At 35.6% G+C, this 21069-nt stretch overlaps 2 protein-coding genes across 2 annotated transcripts; both read left to right on the top strand.

Moving 5' to 3' along the window:
• The first annotated feature begins 4984 nt into the window (after positions 1-4984).
• LOC149553024 (calcium-binding protein CP1-like) lies at positions 4985-6002 on the top strand. The gene has a single exon (XM_089789828.1). It carries the CDS (start codon positions 5321-5323, stop codon positions 5822-5824), a length of 504 nt encoding a protein of 167 aa, XP_089645954.1. The 5' UTR covers positions 4985-5320; the 3' UTR covers positions 5825-6002.
• A 13292-nt stretch (positions 6003-19294) lies between these two features.
• On the top strand, positions 19295-20169 carry LOC149553023 (calcium-binding protein CP1-like). The gene has a single exon (XM_089789827.1). It carries the CDS (start codon positions 19478-19480, stop codon positions 19979-19981), a length of 504 nt encoding a protein of 167 aa, XP_089645953.1. The 5' UTR covers positions 19295-19477; the 3' UTR covers positions 19982-20169.
• The last annotated feature ends 900 nt before the right edge of the window (positions 20170-21069 follow it).

Here is a 21069-nt window from a genome sequence, read left to right as displayed (position 1 = left end):
CAGTGATGCACTAACAAACCAAGCACATTGCAATAAAGTATAACTTTGTCAGAGAATTGGTGCAGGATAAGGAGATCAGATTGGAATATGTCCATACAAAGGAACAAATTGCTGACATATTCACCAAGTCTTTACCTAAGGATGCATTCTTGTATCTAAGAGGTAATTTAGGGGTCATTCCCCTATTTGAAGCTCACTAAAATGAAGTTTTAGTGATACATCAATGGGTATCAAGTTAGAGATCTTTTAGTTGATGCAGTATAATCATGAGAACATTGCATATGAATCAGTACTTAAGGTACATTGCTACTCATTTGGTTTGTGTTGTCTTTGGCATGTGTTGTCAAAGAGGGAGAGTATACTATCATAAGCTTTTCGAAATTTGAATTTGTTTGTGAAGAGTTTTGATGTAATTCCTTCAGAGAGGGAGATTACTGTATTTAAGAAGTTTGTGGAATATAATCTAAGAGGGAGAAATGTTCAGAAAAAGACTTGTTTTCAAATTTCATTCTGCTATGACATGTTGTGTTGCCATCAATGCCAAAGAGGGAGATTGTTGGATACAATTGATCAATTGTGTGTTGTCTTTGATGTTACACAAATGTCATATCAGTTATCAGATAGAGTCTACGGAGCTCAGTTGGTCAGCAAAGCAAAAGACAGAGTCTATCGAGTTTAGAAGGTCAGCAAAGTGAATTACAAAGTCTACCGAGCGTTCTTGAATACTACATTGTGAAGACAATTTCCTACCGAGCTCACTCGGGCGTCAAAGGATTCTATGATAGAAGTTAGTGTTAACCGAGCTCCCAAGGTTAACAAAAGAAAGTTAGTGTTTACCGAGTTCACTTAGTCTCCAAAGGATTTTGCAGAGTTCACAATGTTTACCAAGCTTCACTTGGTTAACACTAGAAATCATTTCTGGAGCAGTGTTTACCAAGCAGGGTCAGCCAATGAAGGATTTCATTGATTTGGGAAATAAGGTTTAATTATTTCATGTAATGGTTGTAGCCGACCGATGTATTGTTTATTGGTAAATGTAACTTGTAAATGAGCCGACTTGACAATTTGTAATATATAAATAAAAGGTCAAGTTGTGAATTCTAAAGTATGAATGAGCGAGTATGCAAGTTGTGTGAAGAAGAAGGTGTGAGAATTTTTTATGAAGGATTAGATATCCTTGAGAAGCAGCAAAAGTGTATTCGATCAGAGAGGATCTAGAGAAGCAAAACATAGATATGTATCAGCAAAGTTCAGTTGCATCTCATTTAGGTCACTCATTGTTACTTTCTCACAATTGTAGCAGTGAATTCTAAATCTCTTAACAGAGTTGGTTTAGCAGCCATTTTGTAAATCCTCTAATAAGATGGACAGTTCTACTAAATTGTTCTAAAGTCCTCTAGTAGGGTGATTAAATCCTCTAATAGGGTCACACCTAACAACGTATTTTGTAACCTTTAATAGGGTTGGCTCCTAACAGGGCTCACTTCAGAAGAGTGAAAATTGGTAGCTAGTTACTTGGTGGTTTTTCTCATATTGGGTTTCCACGTTAAATATGTTGTCTCTTGTGTTGATTTTATTTCTTTTATGCATGCATGTCAATAATTGTGAATGCCTAAAGATAAGTAAAAAGTTAATACACAGTTCATCTATGAAGTTACAACATTTTTATGTGTGGCTACCCAGTGACAGTAGTAACTAGTTATTTAAGACATCAAATGGATCTATGGATTTGTTTTCGTGGTAACTGATTCACCCACTGCGCCCCCCCCCCCCCCCCCCCCCTCTTAGTTACTCCATCTATAATTCCAACACATCTTAACATCTAATTTATGGATAGAAGCAAGACTTAGTAATGGAGCTTTGGGATACATTTGAAAAATCATATATAAGTCTGTAAATGTCCCATTAGATCAACCACCATATGTTATGGTTGAATTTGACAATTACTCTAGAATACAATTTGAAGACGAATCTCCAAAATTAATCCCCTTTTCTCAAACACAAAGGGGCACACACGTCAGTTGCCCTTACATTTGGCTTGGGCATCAACTATCCATAAATCACAAGGATCATTAACGCTTTCCAAGGCAACAATTGACATTGGACCACGAGAAAGGGTAGGACTAACATTTGTTTCTGTATCAAAGTTAAGTCTTTGGGTGGACTTAGAATTCCACCACCATTTTCTTATGATCGTTTATGAAAAAGATGAAGATAGGGAAGCAACACACGAAAAGGAAAGTTGAGGAAGAAAGACTAAAATCTTTGGAAAGAGATTAATTATATGCAATTTATATACTATATTACAATATCTATAAAGCATAATGAATATGACAAGCATAATGCCTTTAAAAAACATATTCCAAATTAATAAATTTAATATATCTAAGGATTCAATGTTGCACTGTAGATGCTACTAGCTTAGATAAATTTATGCATCCATCTAATAGACATTGAGAGATATCAGTCTCGAGGGGCCTATCTATTCTCAATAACTATTTATTAAAATCGACACCTCTAGACTTATATCTGTTGGCATCTTTTTAGATAGACGTATAAAGATATGGAAGCTGGTATATTTATTAATGATAATTTGATTATATAAGCTTGGCATGTAAAAATAATAATAATAAATGTTTAAATATAAATTCTTTCATAAAATGTCTCAAAGAAATGTGTTCTTATAAATTGCATTGATCGCAAGATACATACAAACAAGATCTTGGTAACAGATTTAGTTTTATTAATAAGTTAAGTGGTTTTCGACGAAGATAATTTAAAGTCCATAAAGTAACCCTTTGCAACCTCAACCATCTCAACCCAACTCAACCATCAACCAAAAGCATTTACATGCTTTTACATTCAGATTTATCATTTCCAACCCTAACCCTACCCCTGAACCAATTGTAGAATCCAAAAGCTATGAATTATATTTAACAATAAATTTGGAGAAGACAAAAACAACCTGACCCAAACCCACCATGCTTTTTCATTACAATTGCTTTATCGAAAAGAAAACATGGCCGACAATGACCTAACTTAGCATAAAACTAGGAAGAAACATCACCCATTTCCTACATGTTGTCACCAAGAGTATTCCTGAGCACACCATCTTATCAACTCTCACTCGATGCCACACCACCCACACCATCACTATTTCTATGCCTCCCAGTGGTCTCTTCTTACAGGGAACCTCCATTAGGACTTCAACTATTCCATTGTCTTGCTCCATCTCAACAATTCCCTCATCCAATTCTTTTATGAGAATGAATTTTATAGTTGTCCACCCCAAATGGGCCTCCTTAGTGGATAACTCTTCAAGTTCTTGTTCATCTCATTCCCATTTTTCTTCAAGCCCGCCTTTAATTTTTGTTGGTTATTAGAGCAAGATATACTCATAGTTGAAGATAAGGTATCCACTGACAATGGATGTAGACAAACTTTGAGGGTAGCAACCAAATTCCTAGTATACTTAGCAATCAAATCACTAACAAAAGGGATAGAGAAATCATAATCACTACATATGAGTGCATGATCCTCTCATCAATAAAAAAAATGCCCACTTTTGCTATAATTTGTCCTAAACATTTTATTAAACCATTGTATTAATTCACAACATACAATATTTACCAAATTTATGTAAATTGTCCAAAACATTTAATGAAACCCACGTATTAAATCATATTAGAAACCAATCCAAAGGTTCAAGGGAAGAAGTCGAGAATTCCAGCTCATCATCCATAAACTATAAAATATCTCCATTTCCCATGAAATATAAGGATTACACTAAAAAAATGGCCCTGCTATATTGCTTGAAGGATTTGGGTATTTTTGGAATTAATGAAACTTCAACAATGAAAATATGCTATGTAAATTATGTCTTCCTTATACCTGGTGCAAAGTGCACACATTGTACTCAATCTTTATAAAATTCAAAAATTGCAATTAAATAAACTAGACAAGAAGTCATACAAACATAGAGCCAAAATCATTAACAACTACCCAACATCACCTTACTATGAGTATTTCTGAGAAAACAAATGTAAATGCTTGAGTAGGAGAAGCAAGACTCAAAACAAATTAATATGGAGTTGGAGTACAACATCTAAATGTTCCAACAATCACAATGATCTTCTGGGTTAGAAAGTTGTCTGACACTAGCTTGTTGTCTCACACAAACATCTTCCTAGTCAAACACACAAACGATCAAGGCATTTTTGGAGGGGTAGAAAGTTGTCCAATTTCAGCAATTGAAATTGGACAACTTTCTAGTTATGTGAGATTTTTTTTGGCATTAGACAATTATTTGACAAGTAAAGTTCAAATAAAAAGCCCTGTGACTAAAAAATAAAGAAAATGTAATTGTAATGAAGAATTTGATGCATATATAGTTTCCAAAGTCCATAATAATAAATATCAAAAGCCTTTTGATTCAATTGTGTAATTTTTACTTTCTCTTCTTACTTTCTTATCATGATAAAAGATCACACACATTATTTACACATGATTTAATCGAAAAGCTTTCAATACTCATAAAGTAATTATCAACATGCCTCTTAAATAATAATACAGGGTTAATTTGAAAATAACAAACAAACATATATTTGACATCATTATTCCAAATTATAAAGATGATTTAATCAAAAAGCTTTTAATACTTATAAAGAAATCATCAACATGCTTCTTAAATAATAGAAAAAACTTAATTTGAAAAAACAAATGAACATATATTTGAGAATAGTATTTCAGATTATCAACATACACATCTAGGCCCAACCAAATTAAAAAAACCCAAATGACTATTTGATAATAACAAGATTTTTCATTGACGATAGTGTTCCACCCAGAATACGCTGTAGGAGGTGGGTCAAAGCCTGGGCCCCTTAGGTGTCCAAGAATATGTGAACTACATTTGATTTCAGTTCTAAAACAATCCTCGTACTCGAGGACCACCATACAATACCAAAAAAATCAGCTGAGAGTACAAGGCCGAAAAAGGCAGATCCTTCATCATTCAAGACACAAAAGACACCTACGTGTGTGAATTCTGGCGGTGCATTTCATGGAATTTGACTCTACTCAACAATTCTCCCACATTGCATTTTAGAATTTGTCTTTATAGTTGATTCTCCAATCTGCACCATTTCAAAACGGAACTCCGTTTTCCTCATTCCTTCCCACAATGTGGGCATCTTCTGAGATTCCTTGTGCCCCTTCACCACACAATTTTAGGGTCTAGACTGCTTCGCCCATACCACAGAGTATATTAACTTCGGTTTTAAGTGCAGAAGGAGATCAAAGTAACAACCATTGAAGAAAAATGTGCCCTCCCAGCAAGAGAGATGATCTATGGGGATCACGCTGCCCTTCTCCTTCTGTGAAAGAGGCCTTCAATGCCTTGGACAAAGATGGAGATGGAAGAATTGCTTTCAATGATCTCCAAGATTTCTTCCACACCCACAATCACATTTATCTCAGCAGAGAGGAGATTGAATCCATGATATGTGTGGCAGACAGAGACCATAATGGGTCTGTGGAGCTTGAAGAGTTTGAAGGGCTTTTGATGTCATTGATGACGAGAGAAGAAAAAAGTGGGGAAAACAAAGCTTTGGAAGAGGCATTCAGAGTGATTGACAGGGACGGAGATGGTGTTGTGGGTGTGAAGGATTTGAAGAGCTTCATGGAGGATGCGATGCACAATGTGAATGTGAATGATGAGGATGTTGTGGAGATGATTGAGGCAGCCGGTGCTTCTGCCCACTCAGGAATCTGTTACAATGACTTTCTGGCTCTCATGATGACGATGATGAATGGATCCCACTGAATGACCTAAATTTTGCTTTTATGTTCCAACTATATGTCCTCTAGATCAATAGAATCAGCATTGTTAAAGAGGTTTTCAAATGGGTTTTACATAAATTTGTTTATTACTGTATTTCACATCACTTCAAGAAAGGAAAAGTGGAAAATCACATCAATCTTTATATGGATTTGCAACAAAATTCTCCCAATCCTTATGTTCTTAATATATGCTAATTGGGTAACTGAGGTCTTTCAAATGCGTTCTGTATAAATCTATCTCTGAGTGTATTTCCCATTAGAATCAGTTTTGTTTAAAGGTAGATGGAGGCTTTTCAAATGGGTACTGCATAAATTTATTTATTACTGTGACTCCCCTTTGTCTTGGATCGGAAAACTGAGAAATCACATCAATCTGTATAAGAAATGCTCTCTTACTATTTTTTTAAATGTGCAATAGACGTCTTTCCAATGGGTTCCGAATAATTCTTAGTGTATGGAGAGGTTTTTCAAATGGGTTCTGCAAAAATGAAATTTACATCAATCTGTATAAGTATTGTTTGTGTTTCTTGTGTAATATAAATGTACAAGAGTTCTTTCGATTCTAATGTTTCTAATATATGTTAAATGTACAACAGAGGTCTCCCAAATGGGGTTCTACTTAAATTTGTGTCTGAATGTATTTATCATCGTTAGAACTATTACCTCAATCTCTACTGCTCATGTTCTCAATATGTATTATCTGTATAACATTCTGCATTAATTTGTTTATAAATTATTCCCCATTGTCGGAAGAAGCAAAAATTGAATTATCGCCTTAAACGCTATAAAGAATGCTTATGTTTCTCAATCTGTGTTATATGTATCGGATGTTCTTCTTGCCTGTTTTACATGTTAATTTGTTTCTGATGGACCCTAAAAACAAATTGTAAAATCTCTTAATATCTGTATAGATGCTTCTCTGTTTAAATCTGAGCTTAACTTCATATTAACTAGAAGTAAAAATATTTTCATATCTGGATGTTCAAACCCTGGAAAAATTAATAGGCAGTTGTAGCTGCTTTTAGCAGTCGTATTTTCATATCTGCATGTTCAAATTGTAGAAAAATTAATTGGCAGTTGTATATATATATTTTAGCAGTCATACTATTAAACACTCATTCTTATAAGAATGTGCAATAATATTAGTAACTGAATCAAGATTTTGGGTATGATTAAATTAATGAAAGAGATGGGCTAAAATAAATTATGGGATCTCTTAAAATTGTACATCTTATCTAATAGTTTGTCATAAACTTAAACAATTTGGAACTTATTATTTACATATGTGGGTTTACATTAATTTCAATTGTTTGATTTGCTATCATGTCTAGCTAGGTTTCTTCAAACATACTATTCAAAAAATAAAATGGCATGTTGTCTCCACTACACCCATGTTGCAAATTAGATATATTCTCTTCTTCCTTGAGTAGTTCTAAGTTGCATTGAAAGCATTTTTTTCTCTTTCTATTTCATATTTGTTGTTATGTATGCTTTCTCCTTATGAATATATGTCGGTTTAAATTGTTTAATATAGTTTTTTTTTGCCTCTATTTTGTTTTTGACCATTTAGTACTTTTAAATTTTTCGTTCACAAACCTTTTTATTTTACCAATCTTTTTTCAGGTGAAACTTTTATATTTATATTAATAAATCCGTTCAAAAGGGCTTATTTATTTTGCCATTATTATGAAACATTCAAACATATTGAAGTTCCCAAAGAAAAAATCACAAAACACCCTAAGACATAAGACTATAAAGAGAGTTCCTTTGCTAATGTTTGGCAAAGGTCTACACCTCACTACTAGGGAAAAATTCGTGTGTCCCTCATACACGTGTTATCATGGTATTTAGCTAGAAAATTACTCTACATTGGTTTTTCTAGTAAATCGGTTGTGAAAGTGGAAGCACATGTTGTGGATGTGAACAAGCCTTTAACTATTTAACTTTTTTGTTCAGTTTTTAAAATATCTAATTAGTTTAATTAAGGCATATATATTTTATTTCAAGTAATGTGTGTTAGAGCGGGGTTGTCGTTTATAGTACACAAGAGACAGTTAAGCCCCTATCACGAATCCTGAGGGGAGTGTTGAACATTTTTCCAACAATCTCTTGCTCAACATTACCCGAGGGTATGAGGTCACTTATTAGAGTGGGGTTGTCATTGTACCAAAAATTTGATCCGTCAATGCTTGATACAACCACTTAACTTATAGTACGCAGGAGGCGGTTAAGCCCTTGTCACAAATCCAGAGGGGAGTGCTAGACAATTTTCCAACAATGTGATTATAACATTTATTTTAATTATTAACAATTTGTGTAAATGTGGTTTTTGCTTACCTAAGATGTGCATCTTGTTTTGTTCGGAGGCTGAATCTATGAATCATCTTTTTATTCATTGCTCTTTTTTAAGAGAAATTTGGTTCCTTTTTTTTGGGTAGGATCAATCTTTCTTGGATTTTTCTAGCTGGTATCACAACTTATTTTTCTCAATGGTCCTTCCCTTTCAACTCTTCCAAGGAGTTCAAAAATTTGTGGTCTCTTTCTCTCCCTCATATTCTTTGGGGTATTTGGAAAGAGAGGAACAATAGAATTTTTAAGGATAAGGCTCCCCCTCCTAAGGTGGTCTACTCCAAATTAGAAAATGTCATTGTGGAGAATCTTAATGCCAAAGGGGTTGGCGGTTTTTGTTTGAGGTTAGTTATTGAGAATATGCATTCTGGGAATCCTTTTGAGAAGAGGAGATTGGAGAGCAGATGGACTCTTTCTCTGGATGATTGGTGCAAGGATAATTTTGATGGGGCAACCAAGGGTAACCTTGGGCTGGCTAGGTGGGGGGGAGTGATATGAAATCATTTCGGTCATTGTCTAGCTGTGGTGGCCCTTCCCTTGGGAACTCAGACTAACCACTATTTTGAGGTGATGGCTGCTCTTTAGATTACCAAATTGACTAAGGACAATGGGGTCTCTCAGCTTGGGTTGGAGGATGATTCAATGAATATAGTTAAGTGCCTAAATGGTTCCTCTAGTCCTTCATGGACTATTGAAAATATTATTAGGGAGACTATTAAAATCCTTAAATCTATGTCCACAAATACCATATAACTCATGTATATTGGGAATTGACCATGGTTGTTGATTCAATTGCCAATGTGGTAGTGAAGTGTGACCATAAGATGATTTGGCACAAAAATATGAATTTACCTATGAACGCCATGTCAAGCATTGATAATGACACTATTAATGAGAGTGAAGGATCAATTATTAATGGGAATGGAGATACTTACGAGTAATCTATTGTTGATTACAAGATACCAGACGGGGAGAAAGGATGACATTTATAATTATATCTCCATTTTCTCGCATGCTTCCTGGGTGTCTTTGAGAGCCATTGCGTTTAATTGTTATGAATCCCTAGTTCTTTGTGTGAATACTTTCTTCTATAGCTCTCTGGTTAGCAAGAATCAAAACAAAAACATGGGAGGCCAACACAGGAGACGAGAACCCCCTAATTGTGAGAAGTGGAGACAGTGCACCAAGGCTTGGGAGATTTTAGAGAAAGGTGGTTTGACCACCTTCATGGAAAGATTCCATGGTGTGAATATTCAAGTCACTCAACTGTTTTGGAGAAAGTGGAAGTAGGCCATGCTAAGTGTGGGTGGTCAAAATATTACAATCACTAAGGAACTTATCTCCAAAGTGATTGGTATTCCAATTGTGGGAAAAAAATTCTATAGGAACAAGAAGTTCACGAATGTTGCTAATGAAAAGTTTCCCAAGGAGTCAGGTAAGACTGAGGCCACGGTCAAGCAAGAAGGTAAAACCTATTTCCAACCCAAATATATCAAGAAGCTTTGGCATTTTTTTCTATGTGCTATTGTATACTACATTACTTTGGATGGCAAATTTTCAAGGCTATGGTTGCACCACTTTGCCATTCTGAACCATTTTGACGCAGGCAAAGGGGTGAATAACTAGGGCCAAGGGCTCACCTAGCTATCCAAACCACCCTGCAAGATTTAACACAACGGAAGCAAACACAAGGAACAACAACCAAAGGAGGAGATAAAAACACTTTTATCGATTCATTAAAATATCTTCATACATGCCTAGCTGTAAGGCCTTCTGGGTTATGGCCAGATACAAAATACAAATTCCAGACCCATGTTCCAACTTTAAATTTGTGTTTCCAAACACATATCATTTTTCTTTCTATCTTCTCTAAAATCCACCTCACTCTAAGCCTAAGCATCCTATTTATACTTGCCAAAATGGCTTACAGAACATTCTAGAACATAAAGAAGCCACAAGTCAACTCTCAACAAACATAACTACCTATACCAAAATTAAATGCGAGCAAAGTCGGCCCAAGTTGGGACTAGACACAGACAAGTTGGCGAACATAGGGGAACTCGGTAGCAATTGGAACTCGGAAGCAACTGGAACTCGGTAGCAACTGAAACTCGGTAGCCACTAGAACTCAGTAGCAACTGGAACTCGATAGCAACTAGAACTTGGTAGCAACTGGAACTCGGTAGCCACTGGCACTTGGTAGCAACTGAAACTCGGTAGCCATGGGAACTCGGTAGCAATTGGAACTTGGTAGCAACTGGCAAAAAGATCAAAAGTGTAGGATTACAAGGAAACCCCAGATGCTCCTGCATCAAACAACTAGGGTTGGAGAAAATAATTCTCCTGAATCATGCAAGTGTCACAACTTGAGCTGAATCCAACTCAGATTGAGAAATTCATGTAGCATCTTCAATAGGTCTATTCTTCCACTTCACCAAATACTCATAGTAATCTTTTGCTCTTGTACTCTTACCAACTCTCTGATCCAATACCTTTTCAACCTCTTCAATCTGCTTCTTAGGATAATCTTTTAACACAACAACCTTATCATCTAACTCATGATATTTGCATAAATCAGCAACATTGAATATAGGAGATATATCCATGTCATCAGGTAACTCAACTTCATAAGCATTACCACTGTCAAACTTCTTCAAGATCTTACAAGGTCCAAATTTCATCTTCAGCTTACTGTATGTTCCAACTGGGAATCTTCCTTTCTTCAGATGAACCATCACCTCATCACCAGCTTGAAAATCATGGTGTCTTCTAGACTGATCAGCATTCTCTTTATACTTTGATTACTTTGTTCTAATCTCAACTTCACTTCCTTATGCAAAGACTCCATAAAATCAACAAATTCTTCTCCTGCAATGTTTCTCTTTTCTTCACCAACAACATCCCTCAAATCTGATATACCTCTAGGATGCATTCCAATAACAATCTCAAAAGGTGTCTTTCATTTACTCCTATTCATAAAATTTTTATATACAAATTTAGCTTGTGCCAATACCATCTCCCAATTACTTGGCTTATCCTTAACTAAACATCTCATCAAATTACCCAAGCTTCTATTCACAACCTCTGTCTGACCATCTGTTTGTGGATGGAATGTGGAACTAAACTTTAATTCAGTACCCATCTTCTTCCACAAAGTCTTCCAAAAATAACCAACAAACTTACTGTCTCTGTCTGAAATAATACTTCTTGGTAATCCATGCAATCTCACAATCTCTTTAAAGAAAAGTTCAGCAACATGCTTAGCATCTGATATCTTCTTACATGGTATGAAATGAGCCATCTTAGAAAATCTATCCACTACAACAAATATAGAATCATACCCCTTCACTATCTTAGGCAATCCAAGAGCAAAATCCATACTGATGTCAGTCCAAGGTTTATTAGGAACAGTAATAGGTGTATACAAACTAGTATTTTGACTCCCCCCTTTTGCAACTTGACAAACTCCACAACTCCTTACAAATTTATTAACATCCTTATACATTTGTGGCCAATAATACTTCTCTTTCAGAAAACTCAATGTCTTATCAATTTCAAAATGTCTGGCTAATCCACCACTATGCTTTTCCTTAATCAGATTCAACCTCATAGAACTTCTAGCAATACACAACTAAATACCTTTGAACAACATACCTTCTTGAATGAAATATTCATCATACTTACTTATGTGATCTATTAGATTTGGTGCTCTACACTCTCTCCATGCCTCAGAAAAATTAGGATCAACATCATACAATTCTTTCATTTCATCAAAACCAAGAACTTCAACCTTCATTTCAGTCAACAAAGAACGTCTTCTACTCAATGCATCAACAACTCTGTTAGTAACTCCACTCTTATGCTTGATCACAAATGTAAAACTCTACAAGTATTCAACCCACTTCATATGTCTTTGATTCAATTTATGTTGACTTTCCAAGTATTGTAAAGCTTTATGATTAGTATACAACACAAACTCCTTAGGAATCAAATAATGTCTCCACTTCTTCAATACTTGAACAATGGTATAAAATTCTTGATCATACATAGAATACTTCCTTTTAGCATCATTCAACTTTTCACTAAAGAAAGCAATAGGCTTACCTTCTTGACTTAATACAACTCCTATTGCATTACCACTTGCATCACATTCAACTTGAAATACTTTGTTGAAATCAGGCAAAGCCAATACAGGTAATTCAACAAAATTTTGTTTCAAAGTCTTAAAACTCTTGTCAGCTCCATTTGTCCACTTGAATTCCTTTTTATCTCCCCTCATTGTTTCAGTCATAGCATTACAAACAACACTGAAATTCTTTATAAACTTTTTGTAAAAACTAGCCAAACCCTGAAATGATCTTACCTCACCCATATTCTCAGGTGTAGGCCATTCCAAAATTGCTTTAACCTTCTCAAGATCCATCTTCAATCCATTAGCTGAAATCACAGATCCCAAATACACAATCTCCTCTTGCATAAAAAAACACTTTTTCAGATTAACCAGCAACTTTTCCTCTTTCAACCTCTGCAATACTTGTCTAATATGCTCAAGATGTTCTTCCTTAGTCTTTTTGAATATCAGAATATCATCCAAATAAAAAATCACAAAATTACCCAGGAATCTTTTTAGAACTTCACTCATCAACCTCATGAAAATACTAGGTGCATTAGTCAAACCAAAAGGCATAACCAACCATTCATACAAACCATCTTTTTTCTTGAAAGCAGTCTTCCATTCATCACCTTCTCTGATTCTGATATGATGATAACCACTCTTCAAATCAATCTTGGTAAAATACTTTGCTCCACTCAAACAATCCATTATGTCATCCATCCTTGGCATAGGAAACCTATATTTCACTGTGATTTTGTTAATAGCTCTAGAATCAGTACACATTCTCCATTCTCCATTATTTTTAGGTGCTAATACAACAAGTACAACACATGGACTCAAGCTTTCTCTGATCAAACCTTTCTGTAACAACTCATGCACTTGTTTGTTAAGGTCTTCATTCTCTATAGGTATCAATCTATATGGTGCTTTGTTTGGCAAACTAGCTCTAGGGATTAGATCCATACAATGACTTATACTTCTTACTAGAGGTAAACCATCAGGAATATCATTAGCAATAATTTCTTTATACTCATTTAGCAATTTGGTAATTTCTATTGGCACTCAGTTATCACTATCTGCTGTCACTCGGTCATTACTAGCTTCTACTGCTCAGTCATTGCTACCAACACTCGGTCCTCTAGGAACTATGGCAAAATAGACTTGATTCTTTTTCATTTCCTTTTCAAATTGTTTCCCCTTAACCATGCAAACTTTTATTGCAGTACAACTGACCTCATCTGGACTTTCAATCAAAGGCAACAATGTTTGTTTCTTCCCATTTATCCAAAGAGTATAATGATTCAATCTTCCATCATCTACAACATATCTATCATATTGCCAATGTCTACCCAACAAAATATGGCAACAATCCATGGGCATAATATCGCACAAAACTTCATCAAAGTAATGTCCAATTTTGAATTTCACAAGGCATTGCTCACTTACTAATATCTTATACTCATCTTTGATCCATGAAACATGATAAGGTTTGGGATGTTTCAGCCTTTGCAACTGCAACTTGGTAACTAGCTCTTCTAATGCCAAATTTGAACTTCCGCTATCAATGATCACTTTGCAACATTTTCCAACCATCTTACATCTTGTTTTGAAAAGACTTCTCCTTAAAACAAGTTCCTCATCACTTCCTTTATTACATAAGGTTCTTCTAACCATCAGATTTTCTCCAGCCTCAGGTCCACTTGGTGAACTCTCAGTGTCTTCTTGAATCATAGCATTTCTATTATTCTGTCTACTTTTTGAGGATCTACATTCAAAAGATCTATGTCCTTCTTTCCACATCTAAAAAAATTACCATGAAATCCACCTCTAGAGTAAGAATTACCTCTTCCTCGGTAAGAATTAGTGCCTCCTTGGTAAGAATTACCACTTTTCCATCCAGTCTTTCTTTTGTCATCATTCTTCCATTCAGATTTGCCTTTATCCTGTAGAACTGTTAGATTTGCCACTTTCTCCATAAGATCTACCTCTACCTCTCTGGAATCTACCACCTCTACCTCTTTGTCTTTGTTCATGCTTCTTTGTCAAGATCTCCTCAGCCTTCAAGGCATATTGATATGCTTCTTCTACACTTTTCAACTTCATAAAACTTATTTCATCCTAAATTCCAAATCTCAATCCATTAATTTACCTTGCAATTTTCTCAACATCATCATCCACATGTCCAAATTTGATGTCCAATCTATAGAATTCCTCGGTATATTCTTTCACAATCATGTCCTTTTGTTTCAAATTTTGCATCTTTCTCAACAAGCTAACTTGGTAATCAGTAGGAAGGAATTTGTTCTTTACCTTGTTCACCATCTTTGACCAAGTTTTGATCTTCTCCTTTCCTCTCCTTTGTCTATCAGTTTGCAAGTGCTCCCACCATAGTGATGCATGACCTTTCAACCTAGTGACTGCAATCTTCACTTTTCTATTATCAAGAGTGTTTTCATACTCAAAGAACTTCTCCATATCAGAGATCCAATCCAACACAACATTGGTGTCCAATTTTCCATCATAAGGGACAACTTCCACAACAGGCTTTGAATTTTCTCTAGACAACACTCACAACAATCTTTCCTCATCTTGATCTTCTTCAGGTTTTGGATTATGGTTTGGTGTAGTTGCTTCATCATCACTTACATCATCAAGATGTGCTCCTCTCCTCTGGGTTGTCTCCACAGCATCTAATTTGGCTACAATTTGTCTCAACTGATCCAAGATTAAATCATCGACATTTATTCTACCACGAATCATCTTTACAAATTAGGTTCTTGCAAGATCGTAATCCTCTGCAAGTTATAGGTCAAATCCGCAGATCTACCACCCTACAACCAAATCCAAATCAGGGTTCTACACGATCCAATCTCCACAAGGACAAACCTCAAGCTCTGATACCAATTGACGTAGGCAAAGGGGTGAATAACTAGGGCCAAGGGCTCACCCAGCTATCCAAACCACCCTGCAAGAGTTAACACAACAGAAGCAAACACAAGGAACAACCACCAAAGGAGGAGAGCAAAACACTTTTATCGATTCATAAAAATATCTTCATACATGCCCAACTGTAAGGCCTTCTGGGTTACGGCCAGATACAGAATACAACTTTCAGATCCACAATTTTCATTTCCAGACACATATCCTTGTTCTTTCTATCTTCTCTAAAATCCACCTCACTCTAAGCCTAAGCATCCTATTTATACTTGCCAAAACGACTTACAAAACATTCTAGAACATATAGAAACCACAAGTCGGCTCTCAGCAAACATAACTACCTATACCAAAATTAAATGTGAGCAAAGTCGGCCCAAGCTGGGACCAGACACAGACAACTCGGCGAACATAGGGGAACTCAGTAGCAACTAGAACTTGGAAGCAACTGGAACTCGGTAGCAACTGAAACTTGGTAACCACTGCAACTTGGTAGCAACTGGAACTCAGTAGCAACTAGAACTCGGTAGCCATTGGCACTTGATAGCAACTAAAACTCAGTAGCCATGGGAACTCAATAGCAACTAGAACTCGGTAGCAACTGGAACTTGGTAGCAATTGGAACTTGGTAGTAACTGGAAACTAGAACTTGGTAGCAACTAGCAGAAAGATCAAAAGTGCAGGATTACAAGGAAACCCCAATTTCTCCTACATCACATTTTAAGCATGGCATTAGGATTTTCATTCTTTTTAATCTTTAATCCTCAATAAATGCTAGTATTAATGGTTTGAGAGAGAAAACTCTCACCAATCCTCCCCTCCATGATGGCTTAATGTTGCTTACTATGAGAACATTAAAATTCATTATGTGGGGAAATTCATTGAGGTGAAGGGCATGGTGGAGGATGAAGAGGAGGAGTTAGAGGAATCCTAGGGTTTCTCTAAAAGTGAAGATAGCATGGGTTTGAATTCAGAGGATGATGATGTGGCTCCAAAAAGTAAGGGAAAAGGTAAGGGGTATGCTTCTAAGGCCCTTATGAAGTTGCCTAAGAAAAAATGAATGCTTCCCCAAGCAAGAAGTAGGTCAAGAAGGCTATGGGTTTTGATGATGATTACATCAAAGAGGATGAAGATATGGAGACTGATCTTGAGGAGGTGGGTTATAGTAGAAAAAAATCTTGGAAAGGGGTTAGGAAAGAAGTAGAAGAAGGATAGCCCGACTATGAAAAATCTCAATGCCTCTTTGACCAAGAAACAAGACAAAGATGTCATTTTATCTGGTGATTATTATGAGGAGGGTGATGATATGGAAACTAATATTGAAGAAGTGGGAATTAGCAAAAGCATGAAGCCCTTATGGAAAAAACATAAAGTTGGGAAGGTAATGCTAGAGTCAACAAGGGCTTAGATTCCCCTCTGAATCTTATTATAGACTAGTATGGGGATGACTCTCTAGTTGCGAAGGACCTAGAAATGAATGTTGCCCGTGTTAAGGTTCCTACAAAAGATTCCTCTACTCCTTCAAAGGGTAGGAGAATGGTTTGGAAGAATATGAGAGTGAAATCGGTAAAGCTCAACATAGCTAGAGAGAAAATTGATCTTATGGGAAACTGATCTTATGGTTGGTGAGGTGGAACTAGGTAAAGTTGATCTCTAGGAGATTATTGACCTATCAATGATTATCCTTATTGACTACAGAAAGGAGGAGAACGTTGATGTGCTAAATAATGCCAAAAACAACTTGTTGGATAATTTCAGATCCATCAAGTGGTTGTTTCATCAAGTCATGGATTTAAAGGGTAGGATGGGTTCCCTGGAGGGAAGGATTGATAGCCATAGGAATTCAGGCACTACTAGAAAGGAGAGCCCTATGATGGGTTCTTTGACTGATATGTCGACCTTTTATAGACTGGAGGCCAAGGTGTTGGAGCTGGACAATAAGGTTAATGGAATTGAGAGTACTCTAAGAAGCATTGTTGGTCAAAGCTATAAAATCCTTAAAGCCTCCAGTGAGCATATTAAGATTCTCATCAGTAATTTGGAGAATAATGTAGGGGAGAAGGCCATTATTATTGTTCCCAAGGATCAAGGCAATGCTACTGACAACAAGGATGGCCAAGTAAAAGGACCAAAGCCAGTACTAGGAAGATAGTTACAGCTGTCTCTACTCATGTTACTCAAATTAAGGATGTTGTAGAGAAGATGGATCGGCTTAAGATGCAGGCTGTCAAGCTTTTAAAGAATATGGGGTAAGTTCATTTTTGTGTTCTAGTGCTATCTGTGTCTTTTGTGTTTTTTTAAAAATTTGGTTGCTTTGCTATCCTTTCATAGTTGACTTTTGTTCATCTGTTGGCTTTGTCTTTTTTGTCTTGTTTTTCCTGATGGGCTAAATGTTTAATCTTTAACGTTTCCACGTATAGGGTTTCAGGGGCCCTTCAAAACTTGTTTTCTTAATAAAAAACATTTATTTCAATTATAGTTTAACTCTTGCATAAGTCTTATTAATATATAAGGATCACAATATACATTTGAACAATGTTTTATTATACCAATAAATATAGCGACATTCTTTATTTTATTCTTCACTTGTGGAAGGCTTTTGGAATTACAAAATATTTGATCTCATTTTAAGCTCTATTGATAACTTGTCATGGTACTAGACTTGTAGATTTCCAAGTTCCTATTTTTGAAAGTTCTTTTGCCAATTTCTTAAGTTGGTTCATCTTAGCCTAAATCTAACCTAGTGAATAAGTATAGGAGACCCAATTTTATAAAGATCGACAATAACTTGATGTATTTTTGAATTTATTCAAAGAGGACATTTTTGTAGGCCTCAAGTTTCTTTGTCATACAACACTAAAATAATTCATAAAGGTTATATTGTGTATTCATGTATAGACATTTCTGATTTTTCACATCTTTCAATATGAGGACCATAGATCTATGTACCCTCAAAACTATAGCAAGTGTATAGTAGTATACTCATTTGACAGTGTCTATTTAGAATCTTCTATTGAGTCGCTATCAAACCCATGTGGCCCAACTAGTTTTTCCCTAATCACAATAGTGTGATGCACTTCTCAGCCACCGCATTGCCATATTTGTGCCCTTATTTGACTAATATGTCAACATGTCCATCTATTTCTTAACTTTAAAAACTTTTGTAATTGATACAAGCATTATGATATTGCTAACAAGGTTCAACTATGTAGTTTTTTTTATAGTCAAACTTATTAACATATGTTTCATGAGTAGTGGTTTACAAGAATCCAAACTCATTGACACATGTTTCATGAGTAATTATTCACAAAACCTAAAAGACTACATAAATGAATATGTTAAACAACGTTGACTACCATAGTATTTGCATACCAACAAATAATAAAAATATCTCTTACTTATCACTCTAAAAATTACACAAACTATATCTAAGAAATTAGATAATCTTATATATAGGGTGAGTGCACCAAGATGGTGTACAAAGAGGGGGTGGGGGGACGGGGGTTGGTATAAGTGGACACCTTTTTTCTGAAATCAGGTAACCCTGAAGTTGGATGAGACATTTGAGGGTCATCCACTAAAATTAACAAGATGTGTAAAACATATAAATTGTAGTTCTTTGAATCTTTTTTCTAAACTGCTAGATTTTTTACGAAATGGATAAGATTAGGTGGGTCAAACCCTACGCACACAAAAAATAGTTCCTAATTTTTTTAGAAAACATAACATAGCTATTTTCGTGTGCAACACAAAAAACCAAGTTATATTTAGTATATTTAGTTTTTTGGCATTAGACAATTATTTGACAAGTAAAGTTCAAATAAATAGCCCGTTGACTAAAAAATTAAAGAAAATGTAATTCCCTCTCGAGGACTACCATACAATACCAAAAAACATCAGCTGAGAGTACGAGGCCGAAAAAGGCGACCCTTCATCACTCAAGACACAAAAGACAGCTACGTGTGTGAATTCTGGCGGTCCATTTCATGGAATTTGTCTCTACTCAACAACTCTCCCACATTTTATTTTAGAATTTGTCTTTATAGTTGATTCTCCAGTCTGCTCCATTTCAAAACGGAACTCCGTTTTCTTCATTCCTTCATGTGGGCATCTTCTGAGATTCCTTGTGCCTCTTCACAACACAATATTAGGGTCTAGACTGCTTCGCCCATACCACAGAGTCTATTAACTTCGGTTTTAAGTGCAAAAAGAGAACAAAGTAACAACCATTGAAGAAAAATGTGCCCTCCCAGCAAGAGAAACGATCTATGGCGATCACGGTGCCCTTCTCCTTCTGTGAAAGAGGCCTTCAACGCCTTGGACAAAGATGGAGATGGAAGAATTGCTTTCAATGATCTCCAAGATTTCTTCCATACCCACAATCACATTTATCTCAGCAGAGAGGAGATTGAATCCATGATATGTGTGGCAGACAGAGACCATAATGGGTCTGTGGAGCTTGAAGAGTTTGAAGGTCTTTTGATGTCATTAATGACGAGGGAAGAAAAAAGTGGGGAAAACAAAGCTTTGGAAGAGGCATTCAGAGTGATTGACAGGGATGGAGATGGTGTTGTGGGTGTGAAGGATTTGAAGAGCTTCATGGAGGATGCGATGCACAATGTGAATGTGAATGATGAGGATGTTGTGGAGATGATTGAGGCAGCCGGTGCTTCTGCCCACTCAGGAATCTGCTACAATGACTTTCTGGCTCTCATGATGACGATGCTAAATGGATCCCACTGAATGACCTAAATTTTGCTTTTATGTTCCAACTATATGTCCTCTAGATCAATAGAAGCAGCATTGTTAAAGAGGTTTTTCAAATGGGTTTTACATAAATTTGTTTATTACTGTATTTCACATCACTTCAAGAAAGGAAAAATGGAAAATCACATCAATCTTTATATAGATTTGCAACAAAATTCTCCCAATCCTTATGTTCTTAATATATGCTAATTGGGTAACTGAGGTCTTTCAAATGGGTTCTGTATTAATCTATCTCTGAGTGTATTTGCCATTAGAATCAGTTTTGTTTAAAGGTAGATGGAGGCTTTCAAATGGGTACTGCATAAATTTATTTATTACTGTGCCTCCCCTTTGTCTTGGATGGGAAAACTGAGAAATCACATCAATCTGTATAAGAAATGCTCATGCTCTTCATATTTTTTTAAATGTGCAATAGACGTCTTTCCAATGGGTTCAGAATAATTCTTAGTGTATGGAGAGGTTTTTCAAATGGGTTCTGCAATCTGTATAAGTATTGTTTGTGTTTCTTATGTAATATAAATGTACAAGAGTTCTTTAGATTCGAATGTTTCTAATTTATGTTAAATGCACAACAGAGATCCCCCAAATGAGGTTCTACCTAAATTTGTGTCTGAATGTATTTATCATTGTTATAAGAAGGGAAACCAGAACTATTACCTCAATCTCTATTGCTCATGTTCTCAATATGTATTATCTGTATAACATTCTGTATTAATTTGTTTATAAATTATTCCCCACTGTTGTAAGAAGCAAAAAACATGAATTATCACTTAAACGCTATAAAGAATGCTTATGTTTCTCAATCTGTGTTATATATGTATCGGAAGTTCTTCTTAAGCTGGTAATGCCTGTTTTACATGTTAATTTGTTTCTGATGGACCCTAAAAACAAATTGTAAAATCTCTTAATATCTGTATAAATGCTTCTCTGTTAAACACTCATTCTTACAAGAATGTGCAATAAGATTACAACTTTTAAATAATTAGGAATCAAAATAGTGAATGAATGAAAGATTTTAATTATATATGGGCTAAAATAATTTATGGAACTTCTTAAAATTGTAC

This window comes from Cupressus sempervirens, chromosome 6 (assembly GCF_028749045.1).
Source record: "Cupressus sempervirens isolate cs-2001-9-10 chromosome 6, ASM2874904v1, whole genome shotgun sequence".
Classification (NCBI taxonomy): Eukaryota; Viridiplantae; Streptophyta; class Pinopsida; order Cupressales; family Cupressaceae; genus Cupressus; species Cupressus sempervirens.
This window is presented reverse-complemented; position numbering and strand designations above follow the sequence as displayed.